We start from the raw sequence: 20,546 nt of genomic DNA, 5'->3' as shown, positions 1-20,546 counted from the left end.
CCCTCCCAGCCCTATTGATCCCCCCCTGGATGAGGAATGGTCCCTCCCAGCCCCACTGATTTCTCCCTGGATGGGGAATGGTTCCTTCCAGCCCCACTGATTCTCCCCCCGGGAGGGAAATGATCCCTCCAAGCCCTATTGATCCCCCCCTGGATGGGGAATGCTCCCTCCCAGCCCCACTCATCCCCCCTGTATGGGGAATGGTCCCTCCCAGCCCCACTGATCCCCCCAGAGTGGGGAACGGCCCCCCATCCCCACTGCCCCCCCCATGTACCAAATGGTTTCTCCCTCAGCCCCATTGGTTCTGTCCGCACCCCCCCGGGGCCGGCGATGGTTTGCGCCGGCGCAGCCTCGCTCTGGAGCTTCCCTTGTGGGGCCAGGCCCGGAAGCGGCGCGTCCCGGGGTCAGCTTCCGGCGGGGCCGGCACCGGGCGGCGGCAGGTACCGGGGCGGGAGCGGGGCCGGGAGCGGGGCCGGGGCCGGGAGCCCTTGAGGGGCCCGCGGGGCTCCCCCTGAGCCCCACGGCAAACACTGACCGGGGGGGAGCCACTGACACGGGTTGGTGGCCATTGACAAGGGGCTGGTGGCCATTGGCACAGGTTGGTGGCCATTGACAAGGGGTTGGTGGCCATTGACACGGGTTGATGGCCATTGACAAGGGGCTGGTGGCCATTGACAAGGGGTTTATGGCCATTGACATGGGTTGGTGGCCACTGACAAGGGGCTGGTGGCCACTGACAAGGGGTTGGTGGCCATTGACAAGGGGCTGGTGACCACTGACAAGGGGCTGGTGGCCACTGACACGGGTTGGTGGCCATTGACAAGGGGTTTATGGCCATTGACATGGGTTGATGGCCATTGACAAGGGGCTGGTGGCCATTGACAAGGGGTTGGTGGCCATTGACACGGGTTGGTGGCCATTGATATGGCCTGGTGGCCATTGGCAAAGGGCTGGTGGCCATTGACAAGCGGTTGGTGGCCATTGACAGGGGGTTGGTGGCCATTGACAGGGGGTTGGTGGCCATTGAGATGGCCTGGTGGCCATTGGCAAGGGGCTGGTGGCCATTGACAAGGGGTTGGTGGCCATTGGCACGGGGCCGGTGGCCATTGACACAGGCTGGTGGCCATTGACAAGGGGCTGGTGGCCATTGACACGGGCTGGTGGCCATTGACACGGGTCGGTGGCCATTGACAAGGGTTGGTGGCCATTGACAAGGGGTTGGTGGCCATTGACGGGGGTTGGTGGCCACTGACACGGGCTGGTGGCCGTTGACAAGGGGTTGGTGGCCATTGACACGGGTTGGTGGCCACTGACACATCCACGTGCTCACTGCAGGGAAGGTGCTGCCCAGCTCAATCCCGGTGTCCTTGTTCCTGCTGGTGGGGCCGGGCGGGAGCTGGGCTCCGGGTCTCTCCCTGCGCCCCGTCGCCGCTCCCCTCGTGGCTCTGCGCTGCTGCGATTGTCACCTCCTGTCGCGGTGACACATCCCAGCACACACACGGGCTGGGAGCAGCCCTGGGAGCTGCTTTAGGGTGTGGGGACAGGTTGTTGCTTCCTGCGGGATCATGGTGCTGGAAAACCACCCCGTGAGGGCCCAGCCGTGAGCGCTGCGGCCTCAGCACCCTCCCAGGGAAGAGCTTCTGCCTCAGAGCTCATCTCAGTCAGGTTAAAGCCATTCCCCTTGGCCTGTCCCTCCATCCCTTGGCCAAAGCCCCTCTCCAGGTTTCCTGGAGCCTCTTTAGGCCCTGGAGCTGCTCTAAGGTCTCTCCTTAAGGAGCCTTCTCGAGGAGTCTCAATGAAACCCTGTGTGGAACAGGGCTGCTGATCCCTCGCTTTTGATCCTGTCTTTGTGCTGACCAGCTCCACGCTCTCTCTTAGGGCTTTTTTAGAGCGAGGTTTAGCATCTAACCTTCACCTTTCCTCTTTTAAAGGCCTCTCCTCCCGTTAGGAAGCTCGGACCCGTGTCAGCCTCCATGGCCGGTGCCTCTGCAGGGTCTCATCCTTCTCGCTCTGCACCAGAGGCTTTTCCCTCTCATGGTGCAGTGCTGGTGCAGAGGCTGCTCACTCTCAGCAGAGGTGACACGAGAATTAGCTGTTGAAGTTGTCATGTGAGCTGAGAAGACACATTAATAGGAAGTGGGGGCGCGGGAGGAAAGGAGAAGCTGGTGTCACAAGATGGAAAAGCTTCTTGCTGGAAGACATGTCATTAACATGCAAACGGGTGCTAATGAGAGCCTTGTGATTTGAATCTGAAAGGGCTGGTGCTGGGGAGGGGGTGACACTGACGAGGTGGTGGCACTGGGGCTTTGCAGGGGCTGCTCCGGCCTTTCCCAGGGACAGGACGTGCCTCAGCACCAGCTCCTGGGGCTGCAGCGTTGTGCTGCGGGGACCCTTCTGGGTGCTGGTGCTTGGGGCTGCCTCAGGATCTCGCTGTCCACCTCTCCTCCTTCCCACTGGGGTTCACTGCTGATGGTGGCATCACCTCTCACCTCCTGCTTCACCTTCAAAGCAGGAGCTATCACCACCAAAAACACCCCAAATCTTTCCTCGCAGACTCAAGAACACCCTTTGTCCTTAACCAGAAAAGCCCCGCGGGGTCCCTGGTGTGGGTGCTGTGCCCCTGTCACCCGGGTGTCCCTGTGCCACTCCTGGCACTCACTCGGGGCTGGTGTTGGCTGTGGGAGCTGCTCCAAGCCCCTCGCAGGCTGCGGAGGATGCTGAATGCATAATACAGCACCAGGGCGCTCAATAATTTATCTGTCACCCAGAAAAAGGCACATTTCTGCACGCTCCCGTCCCTGCTCCTGCTGCTCTCGCCTTGCTCCCTGCCTGAAGGAGCAGCCCCACTTGAGGGGCTTCATCTGGCCTTCAAATGTTTCTGCTCTGCCCCACAGCGCTCTGAAGGTGAAGCTCTTGTTGCTGGTTCTTCCCCCCAGAGCTGGTTGTTGCCGGTGGTTTGAAGTGTTAAACCTCACTGGGGGGAAAACTGGGGTTTAAGGGTTTGGGGTGGCTGAGGTGGGCTCTGCCATATCATGGAATGGGTTGGGTTGGAAAGGAACTTAAAGCTCCTCCAGTTCCAACCCCCTGCCACGGGCAGGGACACCTTCCACTAGAGCAGGTTGCTCCAAGCCCCTGTGTCCAACCTGGCCTTGAACACTGCCAGGGATGGGGCAGCCACAGCTTCTCTGGGCACCCTGTGCCAGCGCCTCAGCACCCTCACAGGGAAGAGCTTCTGCCTCAGAGCTCATCTCAATCTCCCCTCTGGCAGGTTAAAGCTGTGCTGTGCCGTATCCCTGACACTGCAGAGCTGGGGGGTGGGAAGTGGGGCTGGGGGGGGGCTCACAGGGTGATTTTAAAGCGCTGTGAGGGTTGTGGGGAGCTGCCTAAGTGCAAAGCGGTGTCGGAGGCAGTGCGGGAGGAGGCAGCCCCTGCCTGGGGTGATGCATTATTCAGCTCTCACAGATGTGTTCTAACTTTCCTCACTTTGAGACGGGGCCCCTGGCTCGGAGCAGCGGCCGCGGTGGCTGATCTGAAGTGACAAGTCTTGCGGCTCCTTCCGAAGTGCCTCCGAGAGAGACACTCACAGGGACTTAACAGGAGCGCAGCTTTGTTCCCTCCCAGCCCCAAACCTGCCCCAAATCAAGCTCTTGCTGGTGCTCAGCTGTCTGATGGGGCTCAGCAGCTTCGTGTACCCCATGGATTGCCCCTTCCCATGAGTCTTAGGGTGGGTTTTCTTCCCTTAGGCATTGCATGGCTGCAGCCTCCTGGTCGTTCCAAGTGGGATCTCTTGTTGACAAAGCACATTTGGATCCTGGAGGATGCAGAGCTGCTGTGGCAGGAGCTAATGCAGGGAAGAAGCTGGGTTTTTGTGTGCTCGAGCAGGAGCGTTCTGCAGTGGTTGTAGCTGTGCTTTCACCGTGGGTGACTCCAGGGACTGGCAGATCCCTGGAATGACCTGTTTTGGCTTCCCCCCTTTTCCTTGTGCGTCTGCAGGGTGTGCTCTGTCGCATGGTCCATTAACACCGTGGCCTCCTCGTGCCCCGCTGACGGAGAGGAAGGATTTTCATACAATGCTTTTGGCATGGAAACAGCCTTGAGGCTGCACCACCACCCGGCACTGCCGCTGCAGGGGCCAGGAGCAGCTCCTGCCGCTTCCTGCTGCTCCGCTTGGCCGAGCCGGGTGCGAAACCCACCATCCCGCTCCCAAAGCGAGCCGGGTCCTCTCCTGGCTGTGTGGGATGGGGTCTGGCTGATGGATAACCAGCTCCTGAGGCGTTGCAGGTTGCCTTGTGCCCCTGGGAACTTTGTGTCCGTGCAGAGGAGGCTGCTGCGGCACAGGGAAGGGCTGAGCTCACAGTGGCTCCGGGATCCTGGGAGCTGCTCCCTTCTTGGAGCTGGAGAAACACCACGAGGCCTTTCTCCTGCTGCCACAGCAGCATCTCCACAGGGTTTGCCATCTGCTGCTCTGGCTGTGGCCTCTGCTGGGTGGCTGCTCCGTGTCCCAGGGACACTTCCTGGTGGCTCCATGGACCCCTGGCACCTCTGAGCCTTTCCCAGCCAATTCCTCCTTCCCGCAGTGAGCAGGAGGGGAGGAAAGTCTCTGCCTGTGCAGACGAGGGTGCCAGGGTGAGATGGGGCAGCCCTGGCTGTCTTTGCTTCAGAATGGGAGGCTCTTTGGCAGCCCAGAAGCTGGTATTAGCCTTTTCCCTGTATAAAACAGACAGGACCTGATGTGGAAATTGGAATATTTACTCTTAGAGGGGAAGAGGAAAAGGAGCATCCAGAGACCTGAGGGTGCCCTGTGTGTCTCCCCGCAGGTGATGCACTGACTTGGCCGATGCTGCCCTGACTGATGTAGGACCCAAGTGGCTTGGGCCGAGGATGAGCAAGCCCACAGACCTGCAGCACAACCTGGAACGAAGCCTCCCAGCCATAGCCTCCATCAGCACCTCGTTTTCCCAGAGCCAGGGCTTCTCTCCATACTGCTACTTCTCTCCGGAGAAGAGGAAAGCCATCTCGGATGTGAGGAGGACCTTCTGCCTCTTCGTCACCTTCGACCTGCTCTTCATTTCTTTGTTGTGGATAATCGAGTTGAATGTAAGTCGGGGGAAGCAATTCCAGGGAGCCTTTGTCCTGTGGAGTTGTGCTTTTGGAACGCAGCTCCCTCGGTGCTAATTGCTCGGGTTCAGAAGGCTGGGGCCAAGGCTTTGTTTGCTCTTCCCAGCGCTCTGCTCATTGGAGCTGGCTCAGGAGCTGCTGCACTCAGGGTAAACGAAAGTCCAGCTCGTTTCCTGCACCCGGGCTCTGTTGTGGCTGTCCAGGGTTGTTAACACCGTGCTCTGTGGTGGAATGAAACGAGATCTGGGGCCCTTGCGATCGCCAGGTTGAGCACTTCGCCCGGTTTCTCTCCTGCTCCCCTTAAGTGAAGCTGCTCGCCGTGCTTGCCAGGCAGCTGCCAGCTCTGCTGCAGCGTCTTGTTCTGCGAGCATCAGAGGATGTGCAGACCCTCCTCACACCCACCCAGCTGCTGGGCACACACAAAAGAGGCTTTGAGCTTTGTAAGCTCAGCTTCTGAAAGCTGGAGCTGCTGCTGTGCTGCGCGGGGGATAGCGAAGGGGAACACGAGGGCTGTGGTCCGTCACGCCTGTGCAGGCTGCTCTGTTTGCTCACCTGTTGCAAGGGCCAGGGAGATGCGGTTTATTTCCCTCATTCCCATCAGATTGAAGCTCTTCCCTGCGTTTTATTTTGTTTTGATTTCTCCTGAACTGGTCGTGGCTGGTTTCAGCCCTGGTGGCGGCGCGGTTCGGGTACGGCATGTCCTTCCTCCCATGGAACAACCCCGAGAGCAGAGCAGATGAACAGATAGACCCCAGTGCTTCTGCGTGCAGCCCTGCCTGCCTCTGGCTTTTATTTATCAGCACTGGATCCTGCCCTCACTTAACAGCTCTTATCTCTGCCCTCTTTATCTCCTGGGTGTCTGCACTTAACAGATTGCCTGGACCAGCAGCTCCCTCCCCTTGCCCGCTCCAGCACTGAGAGCCTGAAGAGACCCCTGCCTAGGAAAAAGCATCTCCCAGCCAGCATTCCAGCGATGCCAACGGTGTCCTGGCTTGGACCCCGGCCTCCTGCTCTTGTCCCTGTTCTCTGGGCTCTTTGGAGAGGTGCTGTCCCTCCAGCCCCAGGGGGATAATGTGCCAGCACGGTCACCAGGGTGATTGTGAGCGTAGGGCTTGCAGGTAGCCATTAATGAGTGACTAACTGCTGATATTTAGGCCCCGAGCCGAGATGCTGCATATTTAAAGCTATTAGGACAGCTTATTTGCCTCCTTATGAAGAGCAACGACTTTATATCATGACTAATGCTTTTTTTATCAAACGGTTTCCTTCGCTGCAAGATAAGCCGAGCAAATTGGCCCTCGTTAAATGTCTCTTGCCTGCAAACTGTAACTCGCTGCTCTCGGGGACAGAAGATGCTTCAGTTCCAACCGAAAACCACCTCCCAGAACTCCTAATCCAAAGCCTTCCCCATGTCTCGTTCTGCAGCATCTCCTAGGGAAGCGGTGTGGGGCAAAGCTGCCTGGCACGAGCCCTGTAGCCCCAGCTGGGGTAAAGCAATAACAGCACGGAACTGCTTTGCCCCCCTTGCCCTGAATATCAAGCACCAGCCCTGACCTAGAGGGCCCGTTTCCCGATGGCTGCCTCTTCTGTCCTTGGACTGTCAGACCAGAGGGTGCCAGGACACCCGGCTGCCAAGAACTGGCCTGAGATCCACCAACTTGTTTCTCACAGCTCATCAAACAGCTGCCAGCCTCTCCCAGCTTCCAGGCCAGCTGGGCTGCGTTCAAACCAATAGCCTAAAGGTGAAGCATTTGTTCCAGTTACCTGAGCCATCCGCTTCCTCACAAACAGCCATCCCAAGCTCCCGAGAGCAGGATTTATGGTGTCAAAAGCAGCAGGGCTGTCAGGCCCCGGATTGTCTGGGGGTGAGGCAAGACAGCTCTTCTGTGAGCTTTTTCCACGCTCTCATACAATAGCCCAGGAAGCATTTTAGCCTCTTTTGGCTTTCCTTGTGGTCTGTCTGTGTCTGTGCATGTCCCTCGTCCTCCTCTCCTCCCTCTTCCCCTTTTGCCAGTACATTTGAACCTACCGGTTGAGTTCCTCCATCAGCTTTCCTGGAGGGCAGCTCAGCACTGCTGGGAGCCGTGGGAAGCCAGCTGGCCTGGAAAACAGGAGAGGGGACCCCTCAGTGCTTTGCACGACAAGGATGATCCCAGCTTCCACCCCACCAGGTTGCTGAGTGACCCCCGAGAGCCCTCGCAGGGGAGATGTTTGGATTATCCAGCTGTGGGACGCTTGCTTCAGCACGTCACTGGAGGTGCTGGAGAAGCAGTTTCCTGTGGCTTTTCCATGTTTTCCACGTCTCCTCCAGTACAGCTGGAGTCTGTCACCTAAAGCCACCCGTGGAAGCGATGGGCACGAGCGGGAGGTGTTCACCCAAGCCCTTTAGGCTGTGAGACTTGTGACCTGGTGGCTGAGCCAAAGGAGCAGCTCCGAGGAGCCCATGGAGAAGTGTTTAACGTGCTGCTCCAGCTCTGGCTGCTCTACTCCTGCTCCTCGGTGTGAAACCGAGGGTGAAATGGGCTGTTGTATCCTCCCGTGGTGCTGCCCTGGCAGATGAGACAGCATTTGTATGCCTGATGCACAACCTGACCTGGCGGCAGCCTCCGGTCACCGCTTGGCCGGGTTCTTTCTACCATTAGTTTCTTATCAGTGCACTCAATGGCTTTCTGGTTTCCTGTCTCCCCTTCAGACCAAGGATGGCATTCAGAAGAACCTGGAGAGCGAAATCATCAAGTACAGTTTTAAGACCTCTTTCTTTGATATCTTTGTGAGTATCTCAGGCTGCTGCAGGTGCGGAAACAGCTTCGGAGCTTTGGGCAGAGCTTTTGGGGGGGGGGGGGGATCTGCATGCCGGGGTCCCCTTGGCTCAGCCCATCCTGCTGCAGCCTTGGCCCGCTCTGTGTAAGTGTGGGGTCCACAGGAGCCTGGCTCGTGCCTGTGTCCTCGCCAGCACCTGGCAGAGGGACAAGGGCAGTGATGAGTGTCGATGGCTTTTTGTTTTAAAGGTCTTGGCTTTCTTTCGTTTCTTTGTGTTGCTGCTGGCCTACGCCATCGTAAAGCTGCGCCACTGGTGGGTCATAGCGGTAAGGAGGCAGCTTTTGCTTTCCTCTTTGGGGTTTTCTCTCTCCACCCGGAGTTTGCAGGGCTCTGAGGTGTTGCACGTTTGTTTTTCAGGTCACTACGTTGGTATCCAGTGCCTTCTTGATTGTGAAGGTCATCCTCTCCGAGGTTGGTCTCCTTGGGCTCGCAGGGAATTGCTTTGTGGTTACTTGCTGCCGCTGGTTGCCTGTCGCTGTGAATTCCCTCTGCTTTCTCCTTTCTTCCACACAGCTTCTGGCCAAAGGGGCTTTTGGCTATTTGCTTCCTATCGTCTCGTTTGTCATTGCTTGGCTGGAGACTTGGTTCCTGGATTTTAAAGTCCTAACTCAGGAAGCAGAAGAGGAACGATGTGAGTATTTTGCTCCTCTCTGGTAGGAGTTGGCAGATGAGACTCCCAGGCCTGGGGTTGCTGCTGCTTTGGCAGCACCTTGGCAGATATGACATTTATGGAGAAGTGATCTCCAGGCTGGCTGTGACAGTAAGTGCCCGACTCCGTTCTGTTATGGTATATAAGTCCCTTCAGGGGAAGAAAATACCAGATTATAAAAAGCATCTTTTAATTGAGTGGAGAGAAGTGTGCCAGATTCCCCAGTGTCTGGATGCAGAAGCCAGACGGGTTGGAAACGGAGCTCACCTCCGCCTTGGAGAAGGTGTTTTGAAACAGGGAGACAAATGCCAGGCGGGCTCTTGGGCTCTGTGTCGGGATATCTGCCTTGGAGCCGGGCTGGAGACCTTTCGGGGGGGGTTGCTTTAGTCACAGCCACGTTTCAGGGCCACGACGTCACTTATGGCCTGTGAAATTTGACAGCCTTTGGGGGCTGAGGTTACAAATCACCCTCCAGTGCTGGGCACCTGTAACTTCCAGGGGTCCTTCTAGGGAGCGAGTGCTCGGGCTGGCACGGCTGCCCCTTCCTACCACAGCAAAAGGAGGGGGTCACTCTCACAGGCTTCACTGACGACAGGGGACTGGGAAATGGCACCTAAAGGAAGGAGTATTCGTCAAGAGGGGCTCAATCAGAAATGCACTGACTGGAAAACACCAGAGGATGTTTGGGTCTTGCAAGGAGGCTTTAAGATGAAAAATGATCAAGTGTTTAATGCCTCTATTGGATTAGGCTCAGGTTCCAAATTGCTTCCAGGGGAAGCTCTTATTTAATTAGATGCTTAATCGCCTTTGGATTTGACAGGCAGAAGAGCCCATTGATCTCCATGCAGATAAAATGTCTCAAACAAAAGATGAGGCAATAGGAGCTGAAAAGCTGGTGGGCTGGCTGGTGGCAGTCAGGGACCAGCTGTACCCGGAGGAAAGTGGCTGGGAGGGTGCTTGAGGAGGGCTTGGATGTGCTGGGGCTCCAGCACCCCTCGGTGTCGGAGCACTGGGTGCTGTGTGTGTAAAACCTCGCGCTTTGGTTCGCAGGGTACCTGGCAGCCCAGGCTGCAGCCTCTCGTGGGCCCCTGCTCTACCCCGGAGCCCTTTCCGAGGGGCAGTTCTACTCCCCACCAGAGTCCTTTGCAGGTAGGACGTGCTCTTCCTCCCCTCCTGCCTCCCTTCCCGAGCCTGTTCCCATCGCAGCGTTCCTCCTCCCCGGCACCATCGCCTCCTCCCAGGCTCTGTCTCGTTATCCCAGCCCTTGGCAGTGTCAAGACCTGCCAGTGCAGAACAGGCTCCCCTGTCCTCACCCTGTGCCCTGCGCCCGGGCAGGGGGGGCACGGCCGTGCTGTCCCTGTGCCATCTGCAGAGCAGAGTCACGCTCAGCCCCCGCGCCTGGCTTCGGCTCTGCGGGAAACTGGAGCCTTTTGTGGGCTTGGGATTCAGTGCTCTCAGCAGTGGTTAAAGGGCTTGAAAAGTGCTGCCCTTGGGGTGAGGGCATGGGGCGAGTTGCAGGTGATGAGTTGCAGTGCCCGTGTTCAGCAGCCCCACTGACAGCCCTTCCCATCGGATAGGGCACAGGATCAGACACTGTCCCCCAGGAGAAGGCCAGAGGGAGGTTGTGCAGGTGGGGGCTTCATCAGTGGTGTGTTCATTGTGTGCTTCACCCCCTCCAGGGTCGGACAATGAGTCGGATGAGGAAGGTGCAGGGAGGAAGGTGCTGACAGCTCAGGTAAACAGAGGCAGCATGGCCTGAGGTGGCATTCCCTGTCCCTCAGCACTCCTTGTCCCTTAGCTTCAGGGTCCTCCAGGTCTATGGGGGTCTCTGACCCCCCTGTGGCCCCAGCAGGGTGCTGTATCTCCAGAGCACCCCAGGCTGGTCCCTCACTTCACATCCTCCTGCTTTGCCTGTCCCTCAGCACCACGCTGCTCCCTGTGTGCCCCGGGACTGGTGGCATCGTGGCCACCACAGGAGGGGCTTCTCTGGGCCACCCAACATTAACCCACATCCCCAGGGCTGCACGCTCTTCCCTGCAGCATTCCACAGGGATGTGATTCTGCTCTGCCTCAATCCCCCTCCACCCTTCCCTGGTCACACACCAAGAAGGGCATCGCCTCGGCCATCCCTGCTGCTCCATGGCTCACAGGGCACGTTTCCCTCCCCGAAGCCTGGCTGGGCACAAGCTGCTTCCTGCTCTTTTCCAAGGGGTTCTGCTGCCGTTCAGCCCCAGTTCTAGCACCGCCACGGGAGGAAGCTCTGCTCATCTCCCAGCCCTTTGCCTGCTGGAAACCCCTACGTGAAGGCGGGAGGCGCAGCTGGTGTGTGGATCCCAGCCAGGGCGGGGAGCGTGACTTTGAGCTCCAAAATGAGGCCTCTGTCACCCAAATTAAGAGATTTCTGCGGTGTGGTGATGGGAGAGATCCCCTTTCCCTCTGCCAGCCTCTGCAAGCCCAGCTAACGAAATGCTCTCTTCTCTCCTAGGAGAAAGAGTACGTCCGACAAGGCAAAGATGCGATGGAGGTTGTGGACCAAATCCTCGCCCAGGAGGAGAACTGGAAGTTCGAGAAGAACAATGCAAGTGTCCCCCTGCCCCACGTGCTGCTGGCAGGGAGCACGGATGGCTTAGCAGAAACGGGAGGACAAATGAGGCTTTTGAAACCTCCTCGCGACATGAAAAATTAACAAGCGTTACAATTACCTGATTGAATTAGGAACCTATTCCAGTGCAGTTAAATGTAAAATCCCCTCTTATTTAATTAGACGTTTAATTGCCTTCCTGTTTGACAGGAGAGAGCCCATCACTCCTCCTCCTAGATGGCAGGCGGGGAAGGGCTCACCTTTGCTTGGCGTTGGGATGCGGAGCTGTGGAGGCACAACGGTCCTGCCCTTGCTCCACACCTTTGAGCGTGCTGGGAACCCCACACCGAGCAGCCCTGGCCCACATGGGAGCAGGAGAATGTGGGGCACAGGCTGCTTCTCCCACCCCCAAAGCTGTTTGTGTTCCCCCTTCCCCAGGACAGGGACATTGTGGGTGCTGGCATGTAAATGGGGGACGTGTCTCTGCCTTAGGTCTTTCCACTGTGGCACCTCTTGCTTTGGGCAGCACACAAAGCAAAGCAGGCCCTGCCCTGCCTGTTTCCTCCCCATTCCTTGAGCTATAGGAGAGTTTTCTGGGGTACCAAGAGCTCTTTTCTCTCTCCAAAGGGTGGAGACAAAGGGGCAGTGCCTCTGCCCCCTAAAACCAACCTTGCTTTCAGCTTGCGGGGCGAGAGTCCTGCAAACTGCCGTCTCATCTGGTGGTTGAAATTCCCCTGTCAAGTGATCCATTGTCTGATGCCAAACTAGCTGGGCAGATTGTTTTCTTTATCCGAAGGGGGATGGATTTAAATAGACTAATCAGAGTTTAACACAGGGCTAATGATGAAAGGTTATCATCTGTCCATCCCTGACCCCCCCAGGGAGTCTCTTCTCAGATGTAGGTAACAGCAGCAATGTTGGCAAACTCCCCCCTTTCTCTTACCCTGGTGCTGGTAGCTTGCTACAAAGAGAATTTGACCTTGATGAGGAGTTTGCAGGCTGGCATGGGGCGGATTCTTTTTCTGTCTCATCCCTGCTGCCTCTCTGGATATTGTTTTGTTTATGGAAATCTCTGCATGTGCATCTGAAACGGGCTCAGTGCAGCTCCCCTTCTGGGGTTGCTATGGGGAGGCAGGGGCCGTGTGAGGGCTGCCGAGGGTCCTGCAGCGCCATGTGAGGTGATTTATCCCCAAATGCTTTGGCTGACCTAAATGTAAGCTTTTCTTCTTTCTTGCACAGGACTTCGGTGACGTCGTTTACACTTTTGAAATCCCTTTCCATGGCAAGACCTTTATTTTAAAGGTAAGAACCTTCCTGCATCGCTTTGTGTGGTCCAGAGCCACAGAGTCCCAGCTCAGCTTCCCCGCTGGCCCTGGCAGGGCAGGCTGCAAAGCACACTCTGTGCTTGAGACAGATGAACTGCCCTGCACGCTCTGGGGAATCTCTCCAGGAAAGCCCCTTGGCTGGCACACAGAGTCCCCAGCAAACATGCTGGGCCCCAATCTCTGCTGGTAGAAGTGGGAGCAGGTGACTGCAAGACTCGCTTCCAACCCCAGCGTCTAGGACTAATCTGACCAAGGAGGCTAATTGGAACTAATTGCCAGCAAGACCAGGGCTGAGCGTGCGTCTGCTGCCGCCTGGCATGGAGGAGAGCTGCTCGGAAGTGCCGTGCTCTGTGCCCTCTTGCTGGAGTGCCTTGGCTGGGACCCACGTTTTAATGAAGCATCGGTGCTGCGGTAGCTTTTCTTTGTTCCAGTGCATATGCTGCCTCGCTGGCAGGAGCTGCCAATGGAGCAGCTCTCACAGAAAAAGCTGGATGGTCCCACTTTACTGCATTAACCGTTTACCTCCAAAGATCTCCTGTCCCACGGGGACCTGGAGAGATCAGTGGCCGCGCTGGGGCTCAGAACAGCTTCTCAGCAGCTTCCCCAAGCAGTTGTGTGCACAGTGGAGCTGTTGCTGGAGTGGGGTGAGGGTGGGAGAGGCGCCAGCCCCAAGGTCTGCCTGTCTTGCTGTGTTGCAGACAGACACTTGCCCTCTCCAGCTCCACGTGTGCCCTCCAGGCCCCTGTTGCAGAGGGGTGGCAGCCTTGGCTTTGCGTGCTCTGGAGCCAGGCCGGCCTCACCTCTTCCCTCCTGTATTATCCCAGTTGTTCTTTGTGATCTGTCCTGTGTCCCTTAAGGATAATCTTACCCAAGTGACTGGCTAACTGCTCTGGCTCTGTCCTCAGGCTTTCCTGCAGTGCTCTGCTGAAATGGTTTACCAGGAGGTGATTCTCCAGCCTGAGAAGATGATCCTGTGGAACAGAACAGTGGCAGCATGCCAGGTGAGCGTGCCGGACAAAGATGGCTTAATCACAGGAGCTCCTTGGAGCGGAGAGTTGGAGCTTCCCAGTCCAGCACAGGCTGCGGCCAGGCCCTTACTGGAGCTTTAGCTGGATGCGAGTCACTGAGGCGTTAAATCTCCGCCGCTCATCCGTACGAGCCGAATGCGCTGCGGCCGCCAGCTGCACGCGGGTGCCCAGCCAAGAGCCCATGAGGTGGGCAGGGAGATGGGCCAGCGCCTGAGCCAGGCCTGCCTGTGCTTGCTGGGGTCTGTGCTGTTGGGGTGCAGGGGAGCCGGAGGCAACCGCCACCCCAAAGCAGAGGGATGAGCCCCAGGGCAGGGGACACGCTGCCAAAGAGCTCGTCGCCCCTCAGCCTCACATCCCACCGTTTGCCTTGAAGCCTGGTGCTGGGTTAGGGGAGGGTCCGTGTCGCTGTTGGCGTGTGCAGACCTTTTCTTTCCTCTTTTTTTCCCACCCTCCTCCCCAGATCTTGCAGCGGGTTGAAGACAACACGATCGTCTCGTACGACGTGGCAGCTGGGGCTGCAGGCGGTGTTGTTTCCCCAAGGTCAGTTTATTCCACCCTCTGCTTTATCCCGAGCCCCTAAACACCCTCCTGAAACACAGCGAGAGAAGCATCTGACTGGAGTGAGCGTGTTCAGCCCCAGCTCTGCTGCTCTGTGCTGCCTGGGAGCTCCTGGTGGCGACGAGGAACTTGGGGAATGTTCCCAAAGGCACAAGGAGCCCCTCAAGTTTCCTCCAGACATTTCTGGCAGGAGTCTTGGAGCTCAAAATCTGTCGCAGTCACTCGGGCTCCCTGATAACAGCACTGCACTGGGCTTTGTCCGGGTGGTGACATACCCCTGCCACAGCCTTTCCCAGCAGCCTGGGGAGCGGGTTTCACTGCTCCCAAGCCCCCGTGCACCTTTCGAAGCATTCCTTTCTTTGCTCAGGGATTTCGTGAACGTGCGGCGGATCGAGAGGAGAAGAGACAGGTACATTTCCTCAGGGATCTCGACCACGCACAGCCTGAAGCCTCCGCTCTCCAAGTATGTCAGGTAAGAGGCAGGTTCTATTCTTCTTTTAGCTGGTTCCTGACACACGCACTTCGCTTAAGCTCAGGGCAAAAAGCCACCGAAATGAAAACCCTGCTGTCTTTCTGGCAGCGTTTGCAGGAAGCCAAGTCTATTTGTGGAGCTAAACCTTGCTTCCCTTGTTCTTCTTCCTTTGTTAAACGAAAGTCTCGGTGCTGGGGAGCGTTGCTCGGGCGTTTCCCAGCTCTCTGCTCAGGGGAGTGGAGGTGTTGACCACTAAGAGCACAAACCCCATCCTGGTCTGCATCCTGTTTATGTAACAGTTAATTCCCAAACAGGGACAGCTGCCGCTCCTGAGGGGCAGTAAACAGCTGACTGGGACCTGCTTGAGCCTCTCGGATGCCTTTTGCTTCTCGTAAGCCAGGCACTTACTGACTTTAAAGGCTCTGGACGTTCAGAGATGGTCCCGTGGGTGAAACAAGCTGCGTCAGGACGGGCTGGCTCCCGAAGCGGGACAGGCCTTGGGCCTCTCCCCTTCCAAAGGGACAGCTTTTCCTGGCCGGGGATGGATCTCAGTGGGCTTAGTCTCATCAAACAAGGCCTCCTTGTTATGCTGCTCCGGTGCCCGGGGCCCAGCTGTGCCACTTCACGCGCTGACTTTGTTTTTCCTAATAATCTGGTTAAAGTAATTGACATTTTAACTGGGAGCCGTTGGAGCTGCCTCAGTCTATTTAAGAGCTGGGGACTTCAGGGCCTAGAAAGATCGTCTTTACAAATGTATGCAGCAAAAAATAGCGTGTTCCTGAACTGGGAAGGGAAATCTGTATTTGGGCTCCGTGTGTCGAGCACAGCTCTTGTCTCCGAGACGGATCAGATGGTGCGAGGAAGGAGCTGGGGGCTGGAGTGACAAGGCTCCCTGTGCCGAGCCTGTCCCTGACCGGGCAGGGGTTCCCTGGCCGCTCGGCTTCCCCGGGACCTCTTCCTTGCACCCACTTCCACAGGGTTTTATTCCTTGGGAAGCTCCCTCGGGATGAAGAGCTGGGGCCGGGCTGGCACAGTGTGGAGGCAGAGGCTGCTTCTCAGCCGGCAGCCCTGGCAGCACCGCTGCCAAGGCACCTGTGGGAAACCTGCCTCTCCGTGCTTGCTCGTGTGCTTGCAGCCAAAGCACATCCCTTCCCGGGCACTCTGCATCTGCTCTCACCCCGCTGGGCTCCAGTTCTTGCTGCCAGGCAGAGGGGGTGGCTGCTGCTGCTGCAGGAGCAGTGCACCCCAGGGCGTTACAGAGCAGCTCTGCAGCCAGCCCCGGCTCTCACTGTGTGCTCTTGCTTCCCCGCAGGGGTGAGAACGGACCCGGAGGATTCATCGTGCTCAAATGTCCCAGCAACCCCAGGGTCTGCACCTTCATCTGGATTCTCAACACGGACCTGAAGGTAAAGGCAGCTCTCTGCTGATGCACCCGCGCTGCGGCCGCATCCTGTCCCCAGCAGAGCTCCCAGCAGCTCCAGCATCCCCCGCTGCACGCTCAGGACCTGCTCCGTGCTCCCACAAAGCGGCTTCGTTATCCAAAGCTGCCTTTAATGGGACCTGAGTTCTGCAGGTGGAGGTTAAACACTACCTGAAAATCACCCTCTTTCCCCCTGGAGTTGTCCCTGTGTGAGGTGGGGAAGCTCTTCCCTTGGGATTTCACATCTCTGTGTGCAGGATCTGGGGGGAAGTCGGTGTTTATCCTCTTTAGGGACACATGTGCCCTAAAGGGACACCCGTGCCTGGCTTCTTGCTGCTCCCAGGGACCCCCACAACGCGGTGTGGGGCCAACTCCGCACCCAGAGAAAGGCTCTTTGGCCACATGAGAGGAGCCAGAGCTGGAGCTGGTTGTGGAGCTGCTTGTCCCAGCCCTTACTGGTGGCCCAGACAAAAGGGAGCCGGGGTCGGGCAGGGCTGGAGGAGCCGAGCTGGCCCCTTTCCTCCCTCCTTCGCTGGAGGTTGACGTGGTAACGGCGCTGCAGCAGCCGAGCACAAAGGCTCCATTCATCAGCGCTCTGCTGCAAAGCTGCGCGGCCCCCTCCCCTCCCACGGCCCCCCCTCCCTCCCCACAGCGCGCACCAGCTCCCGCCTGCCTTGTGGAACGCTTTGGGAAGCGTTGGGAAGGCTCCTCGCCGGGACACAGGGAATGCCGGGGCAGGGCAGAGCGCGGCCTCCTGCCCCTTTGTGCCGGAGCCGAGTTTTCCTTCCCGGCTCTGCCTCCCATGGGCAGTTTTGGAGGGTTAATGAACCCGCTTGGTTGTGCAAGATGGAGCTGGGGAAGGAAAGATGTTCCTTGTGCTTCCCGGGCCGGAGAGCACTCGCCCACAGCCTCTGCTGCTGGAAGGAATGCCAGAGCGGCCGGGCTATTAATAACCCTCCTGTCTGCTGCTGCCACCATCTTCCTGCAGGGCTCAGACCCCTCTTCTGGGCTGCCTTGTTATTTCCTTTGGCCCTGAGGAGGTATTTATAGCCTATGGCTCATCCCTTCCTCAACGAAGGGTGAGAATTACACACGCTCTGGGTGTGTTTTGGTACGTGCCGGAGCTGGGCCCCCAGAGCTCGTTTGCTGAAATAGCCCCTGGACCAACAGTCTCATCATCCCCTGCCCCTGTGGTGCAAAGAAAAGCTGCTCCCGAGGGAATAGCCTCTGCCTGCTGCCTTGCTGGAATGCCACAATCCAAAGGGATGGGCCCTTCTGTGCCTGCCTGCACTCAGGACCCCCTGTGCTGCTCCCAGCCCTCCCTCAGCTGCCTTCCCCCGCAGAGACAAGGATGAGATGTACTTTGAAATGCATCTCACACAATAGAGCCGGGGCCGAGGCGGTTGGGTTGAGTCGTGCCGGGCTTTTTTAGAGCAATGAAGAGCGGTTCCTCCCCCGGCGCGGGCTGGGTGCGAGCGGCAGCTCCCCGCTGCGGCAGCGCCCTGGGCCCGGGCTCCCGGCTCCCTCCTGTCCCCGCAGGGCCGCCTGCCCCGCTACCTGATCCACCAGACCCTGGCTGCCACCATGTTCGAGTTCGCCTTCCACCTGCGGCAGCGCGTCGGCGAGCTCTGCGCCAGCGGCAGGCCCTGAGCGCCTCGGACATTCCTGTGGGAATGGGAGCCCCGGCTTGGGATGAGCCTGGGCAGTGCTCGGCGCCTCCTTCCAACACTCTCCCTCCTTCCTGGGTGCCCTAAACCCGGCCTGGTGCGTGCCAAACCCCTGCCCGCACGGGGCCCCCCTCACGCAGGGTGACCCCAGGCTCCCACAGGAGGACACATGAGGGTGAGGACCCCTCTCATGGGGGTGAAGCCCCAGCTCTGCCCCACGGCAGCACCCCGGAGGGGACAAGGGGGTGCTCTGGGCTGTTCCCCGGTGCTTTGGGCTGCACAAGCTGCCTCTTGCGGGGGGGGGGGAAGGCAGAGCCTTGAGCAGAGGCTTTGCTCCCTGGGGGGTGCGGGGGGGCTGGTGCGGGGGTGACTGCGGCTTCTCTCTACCTGTGAGCTATAAAGAGAAGCAGCGAAGCCGCCTGCACACGGGGCCCACGCTGCGGTAGGGGCCGGGCCCCCCCCCCACTGGGGCTCTCTGCAGCCCCCCCCCCCACATCCTGGGGGTCTGGTGTCCCTGCGAGGGGGGGGGACACGTCAGCATTAAAAGCCTTGCACTGTTTGCTCGTTGTGTTCCGCAAACCCCGGGTAACCCGAGGGAGTGACAGCGAGGAGGACACCAAAGGGTGGCTCCTCCGTGGTCCTTTTGGCCATGGGTGCCCCGTGGCCCCCACCCCATGGTGTCACTGGCAGCTCCTGGAGCATCCTTGCCCATGAATCCCAGTTGTTCCCTTTGGGAGCGGGATGACCGTGGCCGCTGGCACCCTGTGAGCACCCATCTGTTGGCAGCCCCCATCTGTTGACCCTGTAAATAGCCCAGCCTGGGGGGGGGGACGACACCTTTCAGCCAGCACCCCCCCAGCACAGCCTGTCCCTGCAATGGGACCCTACTGGTCCCACCAATGCACTGGGATGGGTGGCACAGGCCACCAAAGCCGTCCCCACCTCGGGGTCCATCGCTGCCAGGCAGGGAAAGGCCAAACGTGCCCTGGGCTGGAGCCGGGGGGGGTCCTGGCAGCGCCCTCCCCACGTCCCCATGGAGGGGACGCGGCTCTGGGGGTGTCACCGCAGCCACACGGGGCTGAGCGTGGCTGGACACACACACACACACACACACGGGGCGACACACGTGTCCCCGGTGCCACCCCCTGCTTGGCCTGAGGGGGCCCTTGGCACCGTCGTGGCCCCACGGTGCCAGCGGCACGTCCCAAAATAGCCTCCTTGGGGCTATATAAGCGCTGCAGCGTGTTGGGGGGCAGCAGCAGCGCGTTGGGGGGCAGGATGCTGGGCCCCAGCGCCGTGGTGTGCACCGGGGGGCTGCTCTCGGGGGCCCGCCTGGGCTGCCGGGTGCGGGAGGAGGACATGGGGCGGCGCGAGACCTTCAGCGCCGAGTGGTTCGACCTGGAGCTCAGCACCCGGCCTGAGGAAGGGTGAGGGGCTCCGCGGCCACCAGTGGGGGTTCTTGGGGGGCTGGGGTTGTAGGGTCCTGCCGTCTGCGGTCTTGGGGTTATAAGGTGGTCCAAGGGTCCCAAGGGGGGCAGTTGGGGATATGGGGGGCTCCAAGGGTCCTAATGAGGCCATGGGGGATATGGGGGTCTCAGGGATCCTCAGGGGGCTATGGGGGCTTCAAGGGTCCGAATGGGGCCTTGGGGGCTGTAGGGGTCCCCAAAGGGCTATGGGGGGTTCTAAGGGTCCCAGTGAGGCCACAGGGGATATGGGGGTCTCAGGGGTTCCTAAGGGGCTGTGGGGGGTTCCAAGGATCCCAGTGGGGTCATAGGGGATATGGGGGTCTCAGGAGTCCCCAGGAGGCTGTGAGGTGCTTCAAGGGTCCTAATGGCGCCATGAGGGATATGGGGGTCTCAGGGGTGTCCAAAGGGCTGTGGGGGGCTCCAAGGGTCCCTGTGGAGTCGGTGGAGCTCCAGGGAGTGGGGGGGGATGACTGGGAGGGTCTTGGGGGTTCTAGTGGGGATACAGGGGTCTCCATGGGGCTGGGCACACACATGTGGCCACGAGGGATGTCGGGGGTCCCCGTGGGTCTCCAAAGGTCCCCGCAGGGTTGGTGAGGCCAGTGGGGACACGGGAATCTCGGAGGGGTGCTGTGGGACATGGGGGGCGGCGCTGAGCCCCCATTCCCGGCCCCATTCCCAGGTGGTGCCGTCGGGAGGTGGACGAGCAGCGCCGGGAGACGCTGGAGCATCGCGGGGAGCTGCGGGTGCTGGAGCAGCGCTCGCCGTGGGGCGTGCTGCGGGTCGGCTGCTTGGGGCAGCCCCTGACCCAGCACCTCCTGCCCTACGCCCGCACCCTGCCCCTGCCCCTCTTCGCCCCCCAGGACCTCCGTGGCGCCAAGAACGGGGTCCCCCGCACGCTGTCCCGCTCCCTGTCCCACGAGGCCCAGAGGGGCTGAGGGTGACAATGGGGACAGATGGGGTCTGGGGTGGGGGGGATGACGGTGATGATGATGATGATGGGGGGGGCTCTGCAAAGGGGCAGCACGGGAAGGTGGTGGTGGGATGTAGGGGGTGGGCTCCCATTCGCCTGGGAGCCCCCACCCCATAGCGGGCATCGAGGAGGCCGGTGGGGATGGAGGGGGGGTCCCAGCAGCACCGGAAGCGACTCTCATATTCCCTGGCAAAGGAAAGGGGGGGGCGAGGATGGGGAGCGCTGAATGAACCCCCCCACCAGGGCCAACCGGGGCCCTGTGGGGGGGGCTGTGGGGGCTGCGGTGGGGTTGTGGCAATGATGGGCTTTGTATGGCAATAAAATGCCCGGCCTGGCCTGGTGGTGTTGGTTATGGGGGGCTATGGGCAGTCCCCATGGGACAGTGTGGGGAAGGGGGAAACTGAGGCAGCCGGAGGGGCCCCAGCGTGCTGCAGGGCCCCGGGTTGGGGGGTTTTGGGGAGATTTGGGGGGG

At 59.4% G+C, this 20,546-nt stretch overlaps 2 protein-coding genes across 5 annotated transcripts; both read left to right on the top strand.

Annotated features, from left to right (window-relative positions):
• Nucleotides 1-343: 343 nt before the first annotated feature.
• On the top strand, nt 344-18,197 carry STARD3 (StAR related lipid transfer domain containing 3). 4 transcript variants are annotated; one of them, XM_030508472.1, is made up of 15 exons: nt 345-440; nt 4,818-5,097; nt 7,811-7,888; nt 8,127-8,204; nt 8,296-8,349; nt 8,452-8,569; nt 9,638-9,736; nt 10,267-10,322; nt 11,073-11,165; nt 12,408-12,470; nt 13,399-13,494; nt 13,982-14,061; nt 14,447-14,551; nt 15,864-15,957; nt 17,511-18,197. In XM_030508472.1, exons 2-15 carry the CDS (start codon nt 4,882-4,884, stop codon nt 17,619-17,621), a joined length of 1,341 nt encoding a protein of 446 aa, XP_030364332.1. In that variant the 5' UTR covers nt 345-440; nt 4,818-4,881; the 3' UTR covers nt 17,622-18,197. The 4 variants fall into 4 exon arrangements, with proteins under 4 accessions (XP_030364335.1, XP_030364332.1, XP_030364334.1 ...); XM_030508474.1 differs by lacking the exon at nt 8,127-8,204; XM_030508473.1 differs by lacking the exon at nt 345-440 and having other exon boundaries at nt 4,404-5,097.
• Nucleotides 17,511-20,408, top strand: TCAP (titin-cap). Its single transcript, XM_030508555.1, has 2 exons — nt 17,511-19,065; nt 19,784-20,408. The coding sequence occupies exons 1-2, from the start codon at nt 18,917-18,919 to the stop codon at nt 20,037-20,039; spliced, it is 405 nt and encodes a 134-aa protein (XP_030364415.1). The 5' UTR covers nt 17,511-18,916; the 3' UTR covers nt 20,040-20,408.
• Nucleotides 20,409-20,546: the final 138 nt, after the last annotated feature.

The sequence above is a fragment of the Strigops habroptila genome, chromosome 19 (assembly GCF_004027225.2).
Source record: "Strigops habroptila isolate Jane chromosome 19, bStrHab1.2.pri, whole genome shotgun sequence".
NCBI lineage: Eukaryota > Metazoa > Chordata > Aves > Psittaciformes > Psittacidae > Strigops > Strigops habroptila.
The sequence above is the reverse complement of the archived record's forward strand: the minus strand, read 5'-3'. Positions and strand labels throughout refer to the sequence as shown.